The sequence below is a fragment of the Dendropsophus ebraccatus genome, chromosome 7 (assembly GCF_027789765.1).
Source record: "Dendropsophus ebraccatus isolate aDenEbr1 chromosome 7, aDenEbr1.pat, whole genome shotgun sequence".
NCBI lineage: Eukaryota > Metazoa > Chordata > Amphibia > Anura > Hylidae > Dendropsophus > Dendropsophus ebraccatus.
In genome coordinates, this window is record NC_091460.1 from 97,142,233 (window position 1) to 97,166,024 (window position 23,792).

General features: G+C 43.1%; 1 protein-coding gene across 3 annotated transcripts in view; it reads left to right on the forward strand.

The window, feature by feature from the left end:
• LOC138796914 (uncharacterized) overlaps positions 1 to 23,792 on the forward strand; it is a 46,783-nt gene that overhangs the window by 4,786 nt on the left and 18,205 nt on the right. The window contains exons 3-9 of one of the 3 annotated variants that reach the window (XM_069976652.1): positions 10,807 to 10,912; positions 11,001 to 11,112; positions 13,579 to 16,005; positions 18,639 to 18,813; positions 19,204 to 19,363; positions 20,555 to 20,586; positions 23,256 to 23,305. In XM_069976652.1, the coding sequence (XP_069832753.1) occupies positions 10,807 to 10,912; positions 11,001 to 11,112; positions 13,579 to 16,005; positions 18,639 to 18,813; positions 19,204 to 19,363; positions 20,555 to 20,578 (3,004 nt within the window). In that variant the 3' untranslated portion in view covers positions 20,579 to 20,586; positions 23,256 to 23,305. Of the gene's footprint in view, positions 1 to 10,806; positions 10,913 to 11,000; positions 11,113 to 13,578; positions 16,006 to 18,638; positions 18,814 to 19,203; positions 19,364 to 20,554; positions 20,587 to 23,255; positions 23,386 to 23,792 lie in introns of those variants that run through there. The other 2 variants (XM_069976651.1, XM_069976653.1) reach the window with 2 other exon arrangements.

The window sequence follows — 23,792 nt, forward strand, 5'->3', positions numbered from 1 at the left end:
CTTCACACGGGCGGGCTCGCTGCGAGATTCTCGCTGCGAGCCCGGCAGGTCCTGTCAGTTTCCATAAACTACATACTTGCTGCGGACCGCAGCGAGTATGTAATTGTACCGCGCTTAACCCCTTCTACTCCCGCCGGCTCCCCCGCTGTAAGCAGCATACATTACCTGTCCTTGCTGCACGGGTCCGGCGTCCTGCTCTCCCGCCCGGCCAATCAGTGGCTGCGGCTGGGCAACACACTAATTGGCCGGACGGGAGAGCAGGACGCCGGACCCGAGCAGCAAGGACAGGTAATGTATGCTGCTTACAGCGGGGGAGCCGGCCGGGAGTAGAAGGAGTTAAGCGCGGAACAATTACATACTCGCTGCGGTCCGCAGCAAGTATGTAGTTTATGGGAACTGCCAGGACCTGCCGGGCTCGCAGCGAGAATCTCGCTGCGAGCCCGCCCGTGTGAAGCTACCCTAACATGGGACCTCTGCGTGATTGATATTACTAAAGGTGTCTGTTGTATGAAAAATGATTTAGCTTTTACTAGATAAATGGACAAAATATTGTAAACTGCAGTTTTACCACTTAAAGTGTCACTGTCGTTTAATTTTTAATTTATTTTTCTCTTCTCGCCCTATGACGGCACCCCTGGAGAGGACCACCTCCTACTCCCATTGGACAGGAAACAGAACACTGGACCTTAAAAGAATCGCCTCCTCTCACCAACACCAGTTACTGTTTCCTGTCCCAGGGGAGCAGGACATGGAGGACCTTTCATAGGGCTGGGGATCACCGGCATAGCGGCTTACCGGCTCCCGAGGCGTCCGAACCTGAAGACTGATGCCCGTCCAGCACCTCCACTTGATCGGGCCCCGCGAGTCCTCCCGGCCCCTCTGGCGTCCTTCCAGGCGAGTACTGCGGCCGGTGTGCGCATGCGCAAACAGGGGGACGTGATGACGTCAGACGCGGCGTCCCCACGTGTTGCGGCGCACTCCCGGAAGCCGTGATGACGCCGGACGGTGCTTCCGGAGGGGGAATGTCCCTATAGGCCTTGTTCAATAGGCCCAGGCCTCTGCCTGCCGGGATGAGACTGCGGGAGGGTGTGCCGCATCAGCGCCGCGGCGGGGGCGGGGTCAGACAGCCCTAGGTGCGTTTTGGCGCCATATTTAAACAAGACAGCAAGATGGCTCAGAGTGCTTTGCACTTGCATAGTGAGCCTGCTGCTAAGTTTTGGTTGCTGTGCTTTTGCTGTGCCAGCTGTGGGACCTAAGACCAATCCTGGGTCAGATGGAGTCCCAAGGCGCTGAACAATCCCAGACCTCTGCTACTGAAAATCCAGCGGTATGGTGGGGTAAGAGGGGTTCTCCCCATATCATATTAATTTACACTATCTTATCAGAATGTTATGGTTTATATTTTAGGAGGAATCCTCTAAAAAGGAGCGTAGTAAGATTAAAGAGTGTCCGGTCTGCAGAAAGAGGCTTAGTAGTACATACAATAAGACCTTGTGCGGGGGGTGCATGAACCGAGTATTAGAAGATCAAGGACCATCCTTCATTAGAAACATGAGGGACATGGTTAGGCGAGAAATCAGGGTAGGTAGCAGTATCTTGTAGCATCATTTGATTTCCTCCTTTTAGACTCCCCCTACCAGGGTGCTTATTGTTGTATTTCTGCAGGCTTCCTTACCTTCTCGCTCTACTTCCTCTGAGACTCCTGAAGTCAGTGTAATCCCCCCTCCTGACTCACAGCCACTTGTAGTTGCGGGACAGAGTCAGCATATGGATCCTTCTCCAATAAATGAGGAAGATCAGGATCAATCAGTTGGGGTGGACGATCAGGGCGAATTAGTCTCCGAACCAGAGGAGGCCTCAGGAGAGGAATCGGCGGGGTCCTTGTTCCCGACTGAATGTATAGACTCTCTCATTAAAACCGTCAGATTGACTATGGAAATAGATGACACTCCTCAACCAAGATCCGTACAGGACATAATGTTTGAGGGGTTAGCTCCAAAGAAAAAATTGGTGTTTCCAGTACACTAGAGTATTAAGACACTTATTTGCCACGAGTGGCCCAATCCAGATCGAAAATTCTTTATCCCTCGGGCCGTAAGTCTGGTGTTAAATCCATCTATCTTTGAATTATACTACGTGATATAACACTTGTATTGATTCTAACCTTTCTTATTTCTAGTACAAAAGGAAATATCCTTTCAGTCAGGAGGACTGTGAATCCTGGGAGGGGGCTCCCAAGATAGATCATCCGGTTACAAAAATCTCTAAGAAGAACGCTCTACCCTTTGAGGACACAGCGGTGCTAAAAGACCCTCTAGATAAAAGGGCTGACATCTACTTGAAAAAGTCTTGGGAGGCCTCTACATCTGCATTCAAGCCTTTAATTGCGACTACTTCAGTGGCTAGATCACTTAAAATGTGGATGACTGAACTTAAAGATAAAGTCAAAGAAAGTAATCCAAGTCAGGAATTTAACCAGGCATTTACTACAATAGACAATGCAGTATCGTTTATTGCAGAAGCGTCGGCAGACGCTTTAAAACTATCGGCACGGTCAGCTGCCCTTTCAAACTCAGCCCGAAGATCTATATGGGTAAAGGAGTGGAAAGGTGATACCACATCTAAGACCAAGTTATGTGGAGTCCCGTGCGAAGGGAAGCTTCTATTCGGGTCAGCCCTGCAATCTATCCTAGAAAAGGCCTCGGACAGAAAGAAGGGGTTTCCCCTTATACCCCAACAAACCAGTAGATCATTCAGGGGAAAAGGTAGGAGGCCAAGGGGTGGAGGTTCCAGTGGTAGAAAAGATTGGCGACCTCAGAAGAAGAATAAGGGGTTTCTCTTTCCCTCTTCTGACAAGAAAGCTCCTCAATGACATAAGGTCCCTGTGGGAGGGTGTTTGGCTTGTTACTTTTCACAGTGGTGTACGATTTCTGGTAGCACTTTTGTGTTGGATACAATAAAGTTTGGCCTTAAAATCTCCTTTTCATCCTCCCCAGGGGAAAGATTTGTATGCACTGAACTATCATCAGACCCAGACAAACACACGGCTCTTCTAGCTAAGGTTCATTCCCTTTTAGACAAAAAAAAGTATTTATCCCAGTTCCCAGGGAGCAAAGGGGAATAGGATTCTACTCCACTTTGTTTCTTGTGAAAAAGCCCAATGGTTCTTATAGGACTATAATTAATCTCAAACCACTTAACAGGGCCCTTACATACGAGAGGTTCAGAATGGAATCGATATCCTCAGCCATTCTTAATCTCTCAGAGAACTGCTTTATGGCCACCATCGATCTCAAGAGATGCTTATTACCATATTCCTATGCATCCTGACCATTACAGATTTCTGAGAGTAGCAGTAAATATGGGCGCAGAGATTTCACATTTCCAATTTACAGCCATGCCGTTTGGAATCTCCCAGGCTCCCAGAGCATTTACCAAAGTAATGGCGGAGGTCATGGCACATGTCAGGGAAAGAAATATCATCATTATCCCCTACCTTGATGACTTTCTAATTATTAACAATTCTCTAGTGGCCCTGGAGACAGATATTAAATTCGTAGAGTCAGTTTTTTTCTTTCTAGGATGGGAAGTCAATGAGGAAAAATCCAATAAAACACCTAGCCAGCGGTGTAAGTTCCTGGGAATCTACTTAGACTCCAGGGTTCAGAAATCCTTTCTCCCAGAGAATAAGATTTTACAGGTCCAGACGAGAATCAGACAACTCTCTGCTAATCCCCTTACTACTGTGAGATCAGCCATGTCATTGTTAGGACTACTAACATCTTGTATCCAGGCAGTATCGTGAGCACAATATCATACCAGAAGGCTCCAATATCAAATTCTGTCTGAATGGGATGGTGTAACTGATTCCCTAGATTTCCCTCTTCTTCTATCTCCACAGACTTTAAGATCCCTGTCCTGGTGGGAGCAACGGGAACATCTAGACAAGGGTCTTCCATGGAATATTACAGAAGTAAAGACCATTACAACAGATGCCAGTCCTTCTGGATGGGGGGCTCATACAGGACCCCTTCTTCTAAAAGGAAAATGGAGCCCGGAGGAAGCCAGGGAATCCCAGAACGTACAAAGAGCCGTTTTTCTCTCTTTAGTACAGGCACTGCCAGAGCTTCAAGGGGAAAACGTAAGGGTGCTATCAGACAATGCGGCAGTAGTAGCCTACCTCAATCATCAGGGTGGAACCAGGTCAACCGACCTGATGAGGATCACACACCACATCTTCAGGTTAGCAGAACCCCATTTTCTTTCTCTGACAGCGCTACACCTCAGAGGAGTGGACAATGTAACAGCGGATTTCCTCAACAGGAACAAGTTAAAGCAGGGAGAATGGGAGCTATCCCAAGAAATTTTTCATCAAATCTGCAGGCTCTGGGGGACCCCAAAGACAGACCTATTTGCCACAAGGACAAACAGGAAAGTACGAGAGTTTTATTCCCTGCCTCAAAAGGACAACCCCACAGCCATAGATGCCCTAGCACAGAACTGGGAAAGCGATCTCCTTTACGCCTTTCCACCAATCAGGCTTCTACCTCGGGTAATACGCAAGATCGGGCAGGACAAAGCAGATGCCATTCTAATTGCACCCTTCTGGCCCAGAAGGGTGTGGTTCGCCTGGTTGTGGAGATTATCGATAACAGACCCCTGGGTGCTTCCAGAAAGACGGGATCTCCTTCACCAGGGACCAGTACTTCACCCGACAGCGCAGAACCTTCACTTGACAGCTTGGCGTGTGAAAGGCAGCTTTTGATTGACAGAGGGCTATCTCCTCAAGTTATATCCACACTTTTGGCCAGCCGAAAGAGGGTGACATCAGCAATCTATCTGAGAACTTGGAAGGCCTTTTGCAGATATGTGAATCAGCCGATCAATGTGATTGCTCCTCCTAATATCCCACTGATTCTGGACTTTCTTCAGGAGGGTCTTAACAAGAACTTGAGACCAAGCACTATAAAGGTTCAGGTATCAGCCCTTAGTGCACTATTCGATTTCAGACTGGCTGAACATCCATGGGTCAAGAGATTCACAAGAGCTGCCACTAGACTGGCTCCCAGTATAAAATCCAGAGTCCCTCTTTGGGACTTAAATGTAGTTCTGTCAGGACTGACCATTTCTCCATTTGAGCCAATGTTAAGAGTTACCAATCAAACTACTATCCTGGAAACTCGCCTTTCTGCTTGCTATCACATCAGCCAGAAGGGTTAGCGAAATCGGGGCCTTCTCTATCATCCCTCCATACATGACGATTAGGGACGACAGAGTTATCTTATCTTATCTCCTGACCCCGCCTTTCTTCCCAAGGTGGTGTCCAATTTCCACAGGTCCCAAGAGGTAGTTCTTCCCTCATTCTGTAATAATCCATCTAATGACAGAGAAGCAGCCTTTCATACACTGGATGTTAGACGTATCTTATTACACTATCTTGACGTGACTAGAGATTGGAGACAGACTGACAATCTCCTCATATCCTTTCAGGGGAAGAACAGGGGTAAGGCAGCTACCTCGCAGACCATCGCCAGATGGGTGAAACAGGCTATTGGGGAATGCTATAAAATCAGTGGGAGGGATATCCCGATAGGGTTTGGAGCACACTCAACCAGATCAGTAGCCACTTCCTGGGCAGAGAGGGCATCTGTCCCACTAGAACAGATCTGTAGGACCGCTACTTGGAGTACTCCACACACCTTCTTTAAACATTATAGGCTACAACTGTCCTCAACAGAGGATTTGGCGTTTGGTAGAAGAGTGCTTCACACAGTAGTCCCTCCCTAGGCGGGGAAAAAAATTCCTAATCTAATCTCCAGGGGTGCCATCATAGGGCGAGAAGAGAAAACAAGAATTACTAACCGGTAATGTCTTTTCTTTGAGCCCATGACGGCACTCCGCCTAATACCCGCCCTCTAAAAGATCTGACATACCTTGACTGAGTTAATGTATGTTTAATGTATATACTTTATTTAAAAAAAAAAAAAATAATTATATATATTTATGACATAGATTGTATTCTACGTTGTGTTTGTTAAATATTCGCTCCTAGGATCCTTGCTAAAAACTGGTGTTGGTGAGAGGAGGCGATTCTTTTAAGGTCCAGTGTTCTGTTTCCTGTCCAGTGGGAGTAGGAGGTGGTCCTCTCCAGGGGTGCCGTCATGGGCTCAAAGAAAAGACATTACCGGTTAGTAATTATTGTTTTTTTGCAGAAATCAATAGTACAGGCCATTTTAAGAAACTTTGTAATTGGGTTTATTAGCCGAAAAATGCATTTTTATCATGAAAAAGCAGTTTGAAGCCCTCACCCCTGTCTTCATGGTTGTCTTATGGAGAGGGGAGGGGTTGAGGGAGATGAGGCACCAAAACAGGACAACAAAGAGTTAATTTACAGCGACATCACCGAGCTATCTCCTCTAAAGTCAGCACAGACCTCTCTGACCTCTGAATACGGGCTTTCACACAGGTCCTACTGTGTAATCCTTCTCTGCTGGCGACTAATCTCCCTCCTCACCCCTCATAGGTTAGAGTAGATTTCCTGATAATGAGCAGCAGAATGAGAGGGAGGTGGGGACCTGGGGAAAGTCTTTTTGAATGCAGATAATGGCATATTTGCATAATAAACCCAATTACAAAGTTTCCTAAAATCAGTGACACTTTAAAGACCAGGCTAGTTTTCATTGTCACTTTTTTTTTTTTTTTTTTTTTTCTCCTTGTTTTTGAGCTCTATTTTTTTGACACCAACTGTATTTAGCAATAAAACAGGTCAGGCGGTGATTTTCCATCTGTCAGTGATCTGTTGGGAGACCCACATACCGGCAGTCAAACCCACCGCAAGCAGTATGGATGGTCGACAAAAGTATAATGTGTATAGGGACTTAATATCTGTGCTATTCATCTACTGGTAACACCTTTCATTGTTAAAGGGAACCTGTCACCCCCCGTGCCGGGGTGACAGGCTCCCATCCCCCCCGCTAGAGCCCCCTATACTTACCTGATCATGCGGGGTCCCGCTTCTTGATCTCCCCCGGAGATTTCAGCGCCCGAAGCCCGGCACGCGCGCGCTCCTGAGATGAGTCCGACGCTCATAGAGAATGAATGAAGCGTCGGACTCTATAAACTTTTAAAGTAAGGGCTGAATGGACATTGCTAATGAGAGATATAGAGATGTATACACACAGTCCATGCTGCACTGTGTAATAGGGTTACAATTAATATCAGGCTGTCTAATGAGGCCCCAAAGCAAAACTATTGTGACTCAGCCCTAGCAATCTTGGGCAAAACTATAGGGGGGATTAAAAAGGAAATCTAAAATTACCAATGGAAGATTTACCAATGGACATAAGTATTCAAGCCTTTTGCTGTCACCTGAAATTTAGCTCTGTAGCCTCCCCATTTCTCTTGGTCATCTTTAGAGATGTTTCTACACCTTAATTGCAGTCACCGGTGGTAAATTCACATAGGGCCACTGATCCTAGGAATGTCACTGCTGACATTTGGCCTGTGTAAAACGAAAAATGAAAAAATGTTCATTCATTGGCTGATTTGGATTTTTTGTGCAGCCTATTCAATGCATCATTGTGCACAGCACATCTCCATGTCTGGAGTAAACAGGCACTGCTCATCACAAGACCGTCTGGAGAGACCTAATAAATGGCTGTCCATCGACTGTCCCTGTTCAACCTGTTAGAGCTTGAGAAGATCCCTAAATCTACAAACCTTTTGGTATTATACCAAAGAAGACTGGAGGCTGTAATCTCTCCTGCAGCTGCACATTTTGCGAAGGTGTTTGGGAACATCCTTGCAGAATATGCGAACTGACCAGATTGCTTGTTGTCCAGTGGTTTACAAATCGTAATAACTTATACTCACCGTTTATTCTTTAACATAAGAGACAACGGATCAATATAGAACAAACTGTGAAGACCTCTAATGTAAATAAGACTTAACTTTTATTATTAATAATGTTAAAAACTGTGCGATAAGTAATATAATTTTAAAAACATGAAGCAATAGAGAGCATCCTTTACTGGTTCAAGTGAACCTTGACAGTGTATAATGGTGGCTTGGCAAATAGGACTGGATATACCAGAATAATATCCTAAAGTGCTGTAATGCCACAGGAGGGAGTCACTGAATTTTTTTGAATTTACCACAGAAACTGGGATAAGCATAAAACACCCCATTCTGTAAAGACTTCCTCCCTATTGCGTCCCTTTAGAGATGGTAAGTGTTAGCAAACTAAGTAGCTCTATAGTACTAGTTGCAATATCTTTCATGGGTTGATGTCAAACGAGGTAGGGGGGTATATGCTACCCATTGACCAGATATCATATCCCCGTTTGAACCCTTATGGATTCACAACTAAACTATTGGTCTGCAAATGCAGTCTCAATTTACAATAAGTACATATACAGTGATCTGCTCGGCTACTCATAAAGCAAGTTTCCAAGGTATTGAAAAACTCTGTGCGCTGTCACCACCAGGGCCCTGTTTATTTGGAAATGTATAATACCCAATAATCAGATGGAATTAGTTTTAGTTTGCTAAGTCTATGTTTGTAAGTAAATAAATAGATCGTCTGGCTATAGAGCGGGTAGGTGTAGGGGGACCACTGCCCATGCAATACTCTGAAAGCGCCAAACCCGGTAGCCTTAGATCATATAAATGTAAGATACTATTTGACATTTAAACAAAAGGGACTAATAATCAAAGTGTGATATCGTGTCCGGCTTCAGGCTGAGCCAGTACACGAATATAGTCTGTGCCGCTGCCGCTATACGATAAGGATGCTCATTGATTCTATTGTCTGTCTAAAAACAACATATAACAAACATCCGCCACCTAACCCCAACGTTTCGCCACATACACTAGTGGCTTTCTCAAGAGGATTTCTATAATGACCGGCGCCGCATACTGCGGTAATATTTAAACCAAAGTCTCATAATTGGGTCGCAGGAGGAGTGTGCTCCTCAAATTTTAATAGACCAATGAAAGCAGCTCGATTTGACTGGCATTTACATATGCCTATTAGAATCCCTCCAATGCTAATTAGCTAACCAACTAGAATCACTCTTGGTTGGAACTACGTCTAACAGTTATGACGTCATGTTATCGCGGAAAAAGAGCAAATCTCGCAGTTGCGCTATGTTGATTGACAACTGCGCATGTTTTTAGACTTAACCTCAAGAGGCGATTGTGAAATGTATTGCGCATGTCACGGTACTTAGAAAAAAGTTCTTTCCAATATAAGATCATTGCGCCTGAGTGAGAACTTAGATAGATGTGAACTTGACTAAGTGTGCTAGTACGCATGCATTCTTTAACCCCTAGACGACCCTGGACGTAGGGTTACGTCATGGAAGTCTGTCCCCAGACGACCCATGACGTAACCTTACGTCCTGGGTGTTTTTCCCGCTTCATAGCAGGTGGGGGCCGGCTGCAATCAGCAGCCGGGACCTCACCGGTAATGACACGCTGCAGCGATCGCGCTGCCGCGTGTCATTAACCGGCGTTTAAGTGTAAGTGACAGGGGGGAGTCCCCTGTCACTTACTGATCGGGACCCCCGCAGTGTGACTGCGGGGGTCCCGATCGTTGAAACGGGCCGCCGGAGGTCTCTTACCTGCCTCCGTGCGGTCCGATCGGCGATCTGCTACACTGAGCCTGCACAGGCAGGCTCAATGAGCAGATCGCCGATAACACTGATCAATGCTATGCCTATGGCATAGCATTCATCAGTGTAGAAATCAAAGTGCTGTATGTAGAAGTCCCCCAAAGGGACTTCAAAAGTGTAAAAAAAAAAAAAGTTCAAAACACTAACACACTACCCCAAAACCCCTCCCCCAATAAGTCTAAATCACCCCCCTTTCCCATTATATAAATAAAACATATAAAAATGAATAAATAGATAAACATATAATATACCGTAGCGTGCGTAATTGTCCGATCTATTAAAATATAACAAGCGTCATTGCGACCGGTAAACGGCGTACACGAAAAGAGGGGAAAAAGTGCGCAGATTACCGATTTTATGTTACATTATATATTAAAAAAAATCAATAAAAAGTGATTAAAACGTCCGATCTTCACAAATATGGTATTAATAAAAACTAGAGATCATGGCGGAAAAAATGACACCCCATACAGCCCCGTAGGTGAAAAAATAAAACAGTTATAAGCGTCACAATAGGCCCATTTTATTAATATTTAATTGCCAAAAAAAGGATTTCATAAAAAAAATACATATATAACATTAGAGAATCTGTGTAACCTGCATATGGTTGTGTTTGGACTGACCTATAGAATAATAGTGTCATGTCGCTGTTACCATATAGTGCATTACGTAGACACAGGAACCCCCCAAACGTTACCATATTGCATTCTTATTTACGATTTCACCTATTTATATCTTCATAAATAATATATTTGGAATTCCATCATACATGTTATGGTAAAATGAATGACGCCATTACAAAGTACAACTATTCCTGTAAAAAACAAGCACTTACATGGCTTGTAGATAGAAAACTGAGAGTGCTAGAGCTCTTAGAAGGGGAGGAGGGAAAAACGAAAGCACTAAAATCAAAATTTGCGCGGTCCACTGGGTCATTTTGGGCCTGGTCCTCAAAGGGTTAACATATTAAAGTTTATGAGGTTTGGAAACATTTCACTGGTTTATTATTTTAAAGAAAACAATTATTGCATGTTTGTTCTATTTCTAGCACGTGGCTAACCTCTGGTGTGTGTGTCTGTGTGTGTTTATTTTTATTTTATTTTATTTTTTTTTTTATTTTTTTTTTTTTTAGGTCTACTGATGATCTGACCCCTGTGCATGTAGCAGCTTCTTGGGGGTGTTGTAAGGCTCTTATTTTCTTACTACGTAAAGGTGGAGACCCTACTATTCAGGATCAGGTAACTTTGTTTTCCCTAAGTGAAGTACATTTTTCTTGAATTCCTTTGCTGTTGATAGACTTTCCCATCATGTCTTTTTATATTGCAGGATGGAAACACAGCACTAGACTTTGCCTTGATGGAGAATAACAGGAGGTGTGTTGTTACTCTTCAGGAATATAAAGAGAGAGTATCTGATCAATTGGCAGATGAAATACATGGTAAAATTTGTTCTTTTGGGTAGATAGTCTATTCATTTCTCTATATAGATTAATTTAGATAAGCTTATGAATATTTGATCCTTTTATTTCTATAAATTTGGGTGCTACCTTTTGTTGCGTTGTGTTAGCAAGTCGTGTGTGTGTGTGTGTGTTGTTGTTTTTTTTTTTTTTTTTTTTTTAAAGACTGCTGCAGCAGTAGCTTCAGTTAGCAGAAAAAGAAAGTTTTATTGTGCCGTGTGAAGGGCAGCAACTACTCATCTGAGCAGGGAGCCGCCCGTGACTAGTCACTAATTCGAAATTCGATTCGGATAACACCCGATATTCGTATATTCGAACGAATATCGAATCCCATTATAGTCTATGTGAGAAAAATACTTGGGACCTGGAAATCAATATTCAACCACTAGGTCATCAAGTGCACAATGACACCTCAGGAGATGATGCCAACACCTCTGGAATATATATAGGACAGCAGGGGAAGCATGCCTGGGTGCATCTAACACTAGTGATGCACGAACATCCCAATTTTCCCAAGTGTACACCGAAGATTCACGAACAAATTATGAATGTAAAGTAGAAGCGTACTTCTTGGTCTAGCAGTATGCACTTGCGTACTTATCAGGTCAGGTGCAGTGTAAAATACGTAATAATGAAAATTAACGCTAACTACAAATCCGTAGTAGCAAGATAACAGGTATCCCCCCTCACAGTATACAGCTGTATACCAGATTTATAATTGTTTTCTTAACACAATAAAATTTAAAGAGCTGCTCAACGCATTTACAGGACGCAGACTGCGCAAATCAGTAGTAGCAAGATAACAGCTATTATCCCACACTCACAGTATACAGCCGTATACACTATCAGATGTCTAAACGCACTGCCTGTCTCACAACAGCTTCTAAATATATGGTTTTTATACTTTTAGCCCTAACAAGGGCTTTTGGGGGTCCCTTCCTACCTAACTTCACCTAAAAGCTTTCTCTACCTGGTATACAGTCTGTCCCTCTCTAGCTTCAACCAGCAAATGACACAAATCTGAAATCACTATTCTTATGCTCAGGAGGTGATGTAGTTTAGCCAGCCAATCACAGTTATTTTATTTTATTTTTTTTAAAGTCCTGCCTATTCCTAGTGCCTGTCCCTCCCCCATGCATGTTTAGTGGCTGGAAAAAAGCGCTCGTGGGGCGGGGGGGGGGGGGGGGGGGGGTGTTTGGAAGGGTGAATCGAATTTTTACTGCGTTGGCGTTCGAATATTTGAATGCATTTGAATAGCGTACTATTTTTATCGAATAGTATTTGTTCATCACTAGTGGAGACTTAAAGGCCATTCCTGCTCCGCTGGGAATCCTGGAAGGAAAGAATATGCAAATAGCTCTCAGAACACTTAGGGATGTCACTTTTTCCTAAGTGTTGTGAGGGCTAATTTGCACATCCTTTCTTTTAACATTAAAGCGACTCTGTACCCACAATCTGACCCCCCCCAAAACCACTTGTACCTTCGAATAGCTGCTTTTAATCCAATGTCTGTCCTGTGGTTTGTTCGGCAGGTGATGCAGTTATTGTCCTAAAAAACAACTTTTAATCTTGCAGCCCCGTGCCAAAAGGGGGTATCTGTGCCCTAACTTTGCACCACCCCTCCGTCCCTCCTCCCCACCCTCTTCATCATTAGGAATGCCACTGGAACATTTTCTCCATGCTGAACATTGCATTGCTTAACGATCCAGCCCATGTGCCTGGCTGACACAGGTGGGGAATAGGAGGCAATCTGCCTGGAGCATTCCTAAAGATGAGGAGGGTGGAGAGGGGGGAAAAAGGGGTGGTGCAAAGTTAGGGCATAGATACTCCCGTTTGGCACGGAGCTGCAAGTTTAAAAGTTGTTTTTTAGGACAATAACTGCATCACTTGCCGAACGGACCCCAGGACAGATCTTGAATTAAAAGCAGCTATCCGAAGGTACAAGTGGTTTGGGGGGGTCAGATTGTGGGTACAGAGTCGCTTTGGGTAACTCATCCAACTGTTATTTCTCCCTATACACATGAATGTTTGGCACTAGAACCGGTCTCTCTTCAGGCAGTGAAAACCCATTACACCAGGCCCTTCCCTCCACCTACATAATCTGTCGATTGTGAGGCAAGAGGCCATCGTACACCTTATACTGTTTGGCTGACTTAAGTATAAAATAAAAAGTTTTGTCTATTTGTAGTTGACCATCTTTAGAAATACAGTCTTAAAAAAGCATCTTTGAGACTAACTGTATATTAATAGTGTATATAAATACAATTTTTAACTATGGCTAATAGCAATTCACACAGAGCATCTATAACTATTATATTTAGTAAAATTTATTATTCTTTACCTTTTTTTTGTTTTTGGAGTATGTTTATCTATATATTGCAAAAGACTTGATGTGTGTGAAATCTTAGGTGGTACTATCTTATTTTAATCCCCTGATTTTCTCCACAGGATGTCACAAGAATTGTTCCTCTTTACCTGATGATGATATCATAGGAATGAGCTGCATTACGCTACTACTTGAGTCGACCTATAAAGAGTCTCCCTTAAGCAGTACCAAAATATCTCTCATGTCTGTTCCTCAAACGGTGACACCAGTGAATCACATGGATGATACAGAAACCTCAGCTCCAGCGGAAATGTACTTTTTATCTACAAAAGGTGAATGCAGAAAAGAAGAAATTGGCTATAGTGCTGAAATAATGAAAGAAATATGTGAATTAAAGCCAATGGGAGCAAAAGGAGCTGTTCCGGTAACTAGGACGTTAAAAAGTAATCACTGTAGTGAATCTAATTCTACAGACATAACCTTGGAGAACTCTCCCAAAAGCAAAATAATTAAGACTCCTCACTTGGTTGATCACAATTGTGAAACCAATACTAGATATATAGTAAATGAGGCAAGCATGCTGAACAATCCTGTAAGCAGCAGTATGGAATCAACAGTACAGCATGATTTGAAAAGTAACAGAGTATTTAACTTTAATCACAGTACAAAAGATTTTAATGTTTTTGGCAAACTTGGATTGGATGTAACCTCTCCAGACCATGCTTACACCTACAGCAAAGAATGCATTGAAGATGACATGGATAAGACTTTGATTGTATGTGGAAATACTACTGAGTGTGAAGTTAAGCATAAGTACAGTGACTGTAACACAAGCCTATGGAATAGTGGTGATAAAAAGTGGGTGTTAAATGGAACAGACAGTTCCTTTAAGGATTCAAATGGTATCTGTAGCCAGAGCAAAGATGAGGCACCAGGCCTTTCAAAGACCTGTACAGACAAAACCATGAATGTTGAACATCCATTGAAAGAAGATAAGCTAGCAGTGGAAAATGAGGAATTAACAGGGGCTTACATGCCAATGGTAAATAGTGAAAGGAAAGGAATACTTACAGCTGAATGTACAAATAAAACGGCAAGATCCTCAGAAATGCAGTGCATTTCCCAATCTCCCACTCTACCTGTTGAAGCTATTAATTCTCAACATGACAGCCAGGATTTGCAAGTTCACTTAAGGAAATTATTACTGTCAATAAAAGGATGTCATAGGACTGGATCAAAAGCGGCATGTGCACCAGTGAGTGGTGAACCACAATCACTACACTGTGGCCATACACAGAAAGACGTGAGTTCTTCCTCTAGTAGCGCCGAGGATACACTTATTATAGAATCCCATAAAAATTATGTAAATGAAAAAGGAATTTCTGAACTTAATAAAGACTTAAATAAAATGATGTTGGCAACCAAGAATTTTCATTCACCATCCACAAAAAATGAAGAAAAAAGCCCCTTCTTTACACCGCGTAGTAAAAGCAGACTCCATTCTTTTAGATTTCGTCAGAATAGTTCTTCGCTGTTTGAGGACTCTGTGGAAATGCCTAAACGAGGCAGGCGAGTCCGGAGTCCTGATGGCCTTCTGGTATCTTCTACACATCCTCTTCCACTAGATGAATTGCCTAGTATGACGCATGAAGCCATTAAAATATCAAATACATCTGAAACGCTCAATCATGTTTTGGCGAACAATTCACCAGAGTTGACATTGACAAACACCATTCCACAGAATCATAGGGAAGAAGTTTCTGAGGCAGAAACTTCACTGAGTATTGGTAATTTTCTTACAGATGACCTTTCTTCAGAGACAGAAAAAGAATCTTTTTGGCAGTCAAATCAAACCAACACTAACCATTGTACTCCTCGTGATGGAATCTCAGACAGTGTGTGGCTTACAGAAGATGGTGAATCTGAGATTAGCGGAGTTGCTGATTGTAAAAATAGTCCCTTCATCAGTTCTACGATGGTAGACAAATCTTTATGTACAGGATCTTTTTTTCATAGTACATTAGTGGAAGACAGAGCTGTAAACGGTGTTAAAGCTCCACGTTACAGCTTCAGCAGACTTTCTTACATTTCAAAAGCCGATGAAAGTAGCGTCCAACGTCCTCCAAGTACAATCCATGATTGTGTCAGCCAGCATGTGCCGCTATCACCTGGTGGACGCCCAGTAAATTTAAGCCAAGTTGAGCCTGTCGAATATGTTTATAAGGATAATGAAAAAGGACATGTTCTTATCGAAAAGCATATGCCATCGATGGACCAGTCTGGCTATAATACTGCAGTAAATTCGGACAATACTATACTATATGACTGGCGAAACTATAAAATAAATACTATACCCATAAACCATGCATGTTCAGTAAATTCGCCAAGCAGAGTCGCTAGAGAACTATACAGATTGTCCAATGATGAAATTGCTAGCAGATTGAGAGGGCTTGGAAAAGATCCTGGGCAAGTAACAAGCCAAAATCGGAAATTGTGCATCTTGTTATTAGACAAGCTTTTAAAGGAACAGACTTCAAATAGACCAGCTGGTAAGTCATGAATATTTTCATTATATAGATAGTTGCCAACAGTTCTGATTTTGCTAGGACTGTCTCATTTATCTTAAAGAAGTCCGGTGAAAATTTTTATTAAAGTATTGTATTGTCCCCCAAAAGTTATACAAATCCCCAATATACACTTATTACGGGAAATGCTTATAAAGTGCTTTTTTTCCCTGCACTAACTACTGAATAAAGGCTTCACTTCCTGGAAAAAATGGTGATGTCACAACCCGACTCCCAGAGCTGTGCGGGCTGTGGCTGCTGGAGAGGATGATGGCATAGCGCACTGGAGGGACACTGAGCATCCCTTTGCCATCATCCTCTCCAGCAGCCACAGCCCGCACAGCTCTGGGAGTCTGGTTGTGACATCACCATTTGATCCAGGAAGTGAAGCCTTGATGCAGTAGTAAGTGCAGGGAAAAAAGCTCTTTATGTGCATTTCACATAAGTGTATATTGGGGATTTGTATAACACTTGAGGGGCAATACAATACTTTAATAAAAATTTTCGACAGACTTCTCCTTTTATGGGGAAATTATCAGCAGGTTTATCCTTTATTTTTTTCTGTATCAGCAGGTTAGATGAATCTAACATGTCCCTATTGCGCGTGGGGTGATGAAGGAAAGTCTGTTGCCTTTATCTTCAGCGCTGTTTCCGTGTACTTTGCATTTTAATCCAGCATGTAGTAAAGCTATTTGACGCACTGGCAGTGGAGCTACTCCCCCACAGTGCTGATCAGCCCATGGCCGGCCCGTTCCTAATGATTATTAAAGGAGCAAGCCGGATCAGTGGTCTGGGAGCTGTAGCCCCATCCCCATTGCTCCAAGCGGCCTTACTACACAGGTAATAGACTTGCCTTCATTCCTATCGCCCCGTGTGCAATAGGGCATGGGCAGAGGTCTCACCAGGAGGCTTCTCATCTGTCAGATGAAACAGATCACTGATTTCAGGGAGACCAGCCAAAGTTAAAATGGCTAGCTGCTGCTTAAAGTGCTGAATGAAAAAGTTGCGTGGGAAATAAGAAAATGCAAAGGAGCCTGTGGAGCCTCGTTTAAGAGTCTCAAAACACAGGACTAGCCAGATATCCCGGCCAAGGGGTGGCTCCTGTAGGAAAACAGCCAAAACCACCATATTAAGTGGCCCTATGTCAATGTAATGACAAGGGAAAAAAACAAGGCCAGGTATCTATCCACATACAGCTGTTTCAGGGTGTTGCTTCTCATCAGTGTGGAACAGGATTCTGGCTAGGTTGGGAGCAATGCCTAGTAAAGCCATAGGAGAAATAGATCACTGATCTCAAGGAGAGCAGCCAAAGATAACACTGCCGGCTGGTTAAAGCCCACCGAGCCAGAATTTTCCCTTGTCATTACATTGACTTATAGGGCCAATTAATATGGGGGTTTTCTTGGTTTTCCTACAGGAGCCACTTCTTGGCAGTGTCCTTTCCGTAGGAATATCTGGCTCTTAAGTGAGGCTCCACAGGCTGTTTTTTTTTTTTTTTTTTTTTTTTTTCATACACCTGTCAGATTAGCAGGGTTTACACCTGGCATATATCCATAAATCTGCCTCTTAGTTTCAAAGGAGATGGGGCAATTGGGCCTCCACCCCCTTGTAAACTACAGTGGCAGGGCTTTTATTACTTAGTTTATCCTCATCCCATATCCATTTTGACATCATCAGGTATCTTTGATATGTTGCCCAGACCTGTGCTGCTTCACATAGTCTTAGATGTAAATTATGGGACGTCTGGTTAGAATCATGGGTATATACCTAGGGTCTGAAGTTGTGGTTTTGGGCTGAACAAAGATAGCCTAAGCCTGGACAAAGTATGTTTCCACACAGTATTCTTGTCAGTATTTTCAAACCAAAACCAGGAGTTGATTGAAAACACAGAAAGGCTATGTTCACAGACTGTTGAAATTTAGCCTGCCCCATCCACTTCTTGGAAGGCTTATTTCCCTAATATGGATTCACAGGAAGTCAGTGTAGGGAAGCAGAAGGCTTGAGCCTTTTTTCCTCCCAGGAGAACCCCTTTTAAAGCGACTCTGTACCGGCACCTTGCCTCCCCTGAACCGCTGGCACCACGTTGAAGAGGTCCCAGTTTGAGGATCAACCTGTCTCCCGCTGCTGGTATTTAGAAGAAAAATGACTTATCAGTGTGGTGGGGCTGGCAGTCAAACTGTCAGGGCATCAGTGTCCTAGGCCTGCGGCACACCTCTCCCTGACTCCTTTCACTTTTAGAAAAGTGGGCTGGATAGAGGCTGGGAGAGAGGCGCCACAGGCATAGGGCACTGATGGTCTAGGCCAAGCCAGTTTGACTGCCACTGCCCCGCATTGATAAAATACTGGCACCGGGAGACCGGCTCACCCCCTGCACCGGGCACGACATGAGGACCTCTAGAATGTGGTGTTGACAGTTTGGGGCGGCAAGGTGGCGGTACAGAGTTGCTTTGTTTTTCTTTTAAGACCATTTAGAAAACTTGAATTTTGCATTTAGGAATCAAATCACCAAAAAACCTTCTGTGAAAAGGTTCATTGCCCACTTTATCAATAGTTTTTGTGTACGGTGTAGATTTTGTTACAGTACATGTTTTAATGTGAGCTTTACTCTTCCATTATAGGTTTGTCCTTTGATTATAGCCCAGAACTCTGTTTAGCCCTACACACATTTAACATTCCGGACTGCAACAAAGATGAGGCAGAAATCTCACGAGAATTTGACCAACCAGATAAAACCCTAAAGTGGAGAGAGGGCGTCTTAAAATCTAGTTTTAATTACTTATTGTTGGATCCCAGGTAAGGAATTAAACTTAATGATGATGAATTATTATTTTTTTGCTCATTGTAGCTTGATATGGGCCACATTTAATGTAGAGAATAAATGTTAGATTTTTCTGATGTGTTGTCTTTACTTGGGAACAGGCAACTACAGAGCGGATGGCGCTGCTGTCCCACGCTCTTCCCAGCTGTATCTGCTGTGATTGAAAACTATTAATGTGAGCCTGATGACTTGTCAGTAGCCTTTTAAGGGGTTAATTGCATTATTAGGTATGCGCCAATAATTTTACATGAAGTCAAAGCCAAAAAGTAGTATGGTGGATGACCAAGGGTAGAGTATGAATTAGATGTTTCTTAATAAGTATACTTATAGTTGCATTTCTAAACAAATTGGAACTTTCCTCCCAGGGTCACGCGAAATCTTCCATCTCGTTATCAAGACTTATCTCAACTAGATTGCTTCCGTACTTTTATTAGCGCTGTCTTTTATGTGGGGAAAGGGAAGAGATCTCGACCATACAGTCATCTATATGAGGCACTTACTCACTACAAGGGCAGCTGCAAACAGGTATGAAGCTGAGTCACTCGTGAATTTTTTTTTGCAGAAATCAATAGTCCAGGCGATTTTAAAGCGTAACTCTTATTTTTTTATTTTTATTTTTTTTTTTATTGCAGAAATCAGTAGTATAAGCAATTTTAAGAAACTCTAATAGGTTTCATCAGCCAAAAAAGCCTCCTTCTGTACTCAAGAAGCAATTTTCCAGCCTCCCCCCCTGACTTCTTATCTGTGCATTATCAGGCAAACACGTCTTCATAACAGAGAAGCCAGTGAAGACGGGTTCTGCTCTCTCCATTCTATCCTTATGGAGGGGGGAGGGGCCGAGGGAGCAGGAAGAGGCGACATGAAGGTCAGCTGTTTGTACACTGTCTGGGCACCTAAAGCGCTGGATTTAGGGGTCAGAATGGTCAGTGCTTATCTATAAACTTACTGAGAGAAGATTGCAGGGTGTTGTGCTGTGCAGAACTGCTCCGTGCTCAGTCACTCCTAACAGCCCCTCCCCTCTCCATAGCCACATAATGGACACAGAAATCCTGCTTCTGAAGTGAGGGGGGAGGCTGGGAGATGGCTTTTTCAGTCCAGAAGGAAACTCTTTTGGTTTATAAAACCTATTACAGAGTTTCTTAAAATTCTTGTACTATTAATATTTAATGTTTTCAAAAAAATTACCCTGAAATGACAGTTACGCTTTAAGAAACTTTTGTAATTGGGTTTATTAGCCGAAATTTTTTTTATCATGAAAAAGCAGTTTGAAGCTCTCCCCCCTGTCTTCATTGTTCTCCTATAGAGAGAGAAAAGAGAAACCAAAACAGGACAACAAAGAGTTAGTTAAAAGCTACATTACCCCCTGTCCTCTCTCCTCTGATGTCACCATGGACCTCTCTGACCTCTGAATAGCTCCCCTGCTGTTTTCTGCTGCTGACATTTCTGCTCCGTCTCTTTCCCCCCTCCCCTCGTTATAGAACAGACAGGATGCGTCTGATTGAGATTTCCTGATTCTGAGCAGTGGATGACAGAAAGGAGAGGAGTGGGGGCCTGGGAAAATGCTTTTTAAAGGCAGATAATGGCATATTTGCCTAATAAACCCAATTACAAAGTTTCTTAAAATCGCCTGGACTATTGACTTCTGCAAAAAAAAATTTCACAACAGTGACTCTTTTAATCTTGTTTTAAGGCTTATTTTTTTTTAATTGTCTACAGGTGGATTTTACTGTCAGAGGGTAGCTGGTGAGGTATGAGAGCTATTCATGAACAGTGGGGATGCATACTGTGGGGGAGATCTATCAAACAGGTATAAAGTAAAACTGGCTCAGTTGCCCCTAGCAACCAATCAGATTCCACCTTTCATTCCCCACAGAGTCTTTGTAAAATGAAAGGTGAAATCTGGTTGCTAGGGGCAACTGAGCCAGTTTCACTTTACACCATGTTTGATAAATCTCCCCCTTTATGTCTATATTAGTATAGCTATGTTATTAGTAATATCAGCTGTCCCACAAAGGGGTCATCCGATGTAACAATGATTTTGCATGGAGACAAATAGGGTGGAACGATTTATCTTTTGTACCCACATTCTTCACTTATTAGAAGATTGACAGGGCTTAGCATGAAGGGGCACAGAATCCTGCAGCATTTATATAATTAGCCATTTTAATTGATGCCAGAAACTGGTGTAAATTGTAGCAGAAATTTTTGCCAGCTCAAAGCTGGGGTAGATTTTACTCTGGCACATGGCACCTGCTTGTACTTGTTGAGCCACACTTACTATTTGTACAAGAGTAACCATTTTAGCAAATGAAGAAGCTGCAGAATTTAGCCCTGTGTCTGAAGCACGACTCATTAACTTAACTAGGGCTGTGATGCAGTTACCATCACAGTCAGGTGCTACAGGTACAGCTGTGCAGGGAAAACAGTGCAGTCCCTTGTTTAAAGGGATTATCCGGGATTTAAGGGTGTGTTCACACGTACAGGATCTGCAGCAGATTTTATGCTGTGTTCAGTTTTTTAGATCAAAACTGCTGCGTATCTGCAGCATAAAGTCTGCTGCAATACAGTGTGTGTGAACCTACCCTAAAGAAAAAAAATGCTCCACAAACAGCACCGCTCTTGTCCTCAGTTTGCGTGTGGTATAGCTATGTTTTTCCAATCCTGTAAACCCTTTAACCATTAGTATTTGTAATGGGTGGCCATTCATTCCAATCTCCTTTTAGTGCCCACATAAAATTCTATAATGCTAGAAGATCTGCTGCCCATTTATCTATCCTAAATGGGGGAACCTTCAGTCGCCTAGATGATAGGAAACATCATCTTAAGGCTGCAAATTTCTCGCTGTGAATTTGTAATGGCCCGGTCCAGTATATATTGTCAGGCGTCTGGAGGTATATTGTTGCCATTGGCAACCCTGGACTGTCTGTATTGGGCCCTATGGGGGAGATTTATCAAACATGGTGTAAAGGGAAACTGGCTCAGTTGCCCCTAGCAACCAATCAGATTCCACTTTTCATTTCACACAGACTCTTTGGAACATGTAAGGTGGAATCTTATTGGTTGCTAGGGGCAACTGAGCCAGTTTTCCTTTACACCATGGTTGATAAATCTCCCTCTGTGTTTGTGTCTTTTCCTGGCCTTTCTTGTGGTAATGTATTAAATGAGCATTGTTTCCTGTCATGTATTTGTTTATTATGCTGTTATGTATTGACCTCTAGTGGTACAAGTGTTATTACAGTTTCCATAGCAACCCACTAGGAGAATATTGATTGGTCAATTTATATGTTTGTATACAAGTATTGAGCTTGATCAGTGCTCCTCCCCTGAAACCCATCAGACTCTAGTGATTGGCCAGGGGAAAGCTGCCTCTGCCTACTTTCTACCCAGAAGGCTTTGCTGGTCTTGACAGTTGACAGTAGTATGGCTTGGCCAGAGTCACATCTAACCTCCCTGCATCACCTCAGTAATCCTGTCAGGCTTGAAGTTCAGTCTCCTAACCTGTTTCCAGACAGCTATAAGGATTAATATGTGTCCTCAAAGTCTCAGTAGGACATTCTCTGTATTTATTAGTGCCTGCTGTCGGATTGGTGAAGTCTTAGAGGGTCACCGATTCACCGTCCATATCTTCCTGGCTCTCAAGTCAGTGTGTTCATGCGTCTTCCTCCTGCTTGCTAGTGAGTGTTGACAGCATCAATTCTTAAGTCATTAACTTCAAGTATCTATTCACACGTACCTTATAAAGGCTGGAAACCACAAAGTCCCTGGAACAGGTCTGTCTACACTATTTCTGTAATCCTATCATTCTACCAAGTCCAAGTTATAGTAACCAAGGTAACAGCCCCCCCCCCCAAACCGAAGCTAAGGACTCTGATCAAGCCAACATATATTCATAATCAGATGCCCCTGTATTTTCTTCAAGTAAAGTTTCCATATACTTGCCCTGCTACTGTGTAAAGACTTTTATTAAAGATGTTCCCCTGTGTATATGCTGAGAGGTGAAGGGCCCTGGCACCCTCTGACCCCACCATGACAGGAATGTTACAGAAGGTGAGCCCTAAGGTTGCACTAGACCACCCAGCAACAACCCCTCAGTATATTCAGTACACCGCAAATTCGCAGCGAAATCCGCTGTGGATCTCTGCCCTGTAATGTCTATGGGAAGCTATACTCGCAGTGGGATAGACATGTCAGGAGACGGCCCCGTTAACCCACTGTCGGCCGGAACATATACATTACCTGCTCGGTGATCCAGTTTGCTTCGGGGGTTCCCGGGTGGACGCTCAGCCAATCAGTGTGTTGCCCTGCTGCACTAGTTGTTTTTTTTTTTTTGTTTTTTTTTTGTGACATTGCTCAAGGGAATCTACCATTGGGCAACTGTGTGATGTTTGTTGTAAATATATTTGTTTTTGTTTTTCAGCCATGTTCTAAAATACAGCATATTATAGATATTTGGAAAACCGGTCAAGGTGTGCTATCTTTGCACTGTTTTCAAAACACCATTCCAGTGGAGGCATACACAAGAGAAGCCTGCATGGTGGATGCTATTGGTAATGTTATAGCAATTTATCTGTAGAAGTAGTTGCCTTAGCTATAATAATATACACTTAAGTGGTTTCCTCTTCCAGTGGGTCAAGTGGGCACACAGGTATAGTGCTTGTTACAGTACATTGTGTCAGATGTGCTTACCAATGAGTCTTGCACCCATGTGTCAATCACTCCCCCTTTTGAAGGGGTTATCCAGTTAGGTAAAATTATGTTTAAAGGGGTTTTCCGGGAAAAAATTATTTTTGGTATTAGGAAAGGACCCTTTTCTAATATACTTCCCTATCATTAGTTGTCGGCTCTTGGAAATCCCCGACCTGGTCACGTGATTTGCCTGCTACTGAGCCTCTGACTTCCTGTGACATTCCGGACCGTCTGTGTTTCTGGTCCGGAGACGTCAACTACTGTGCCT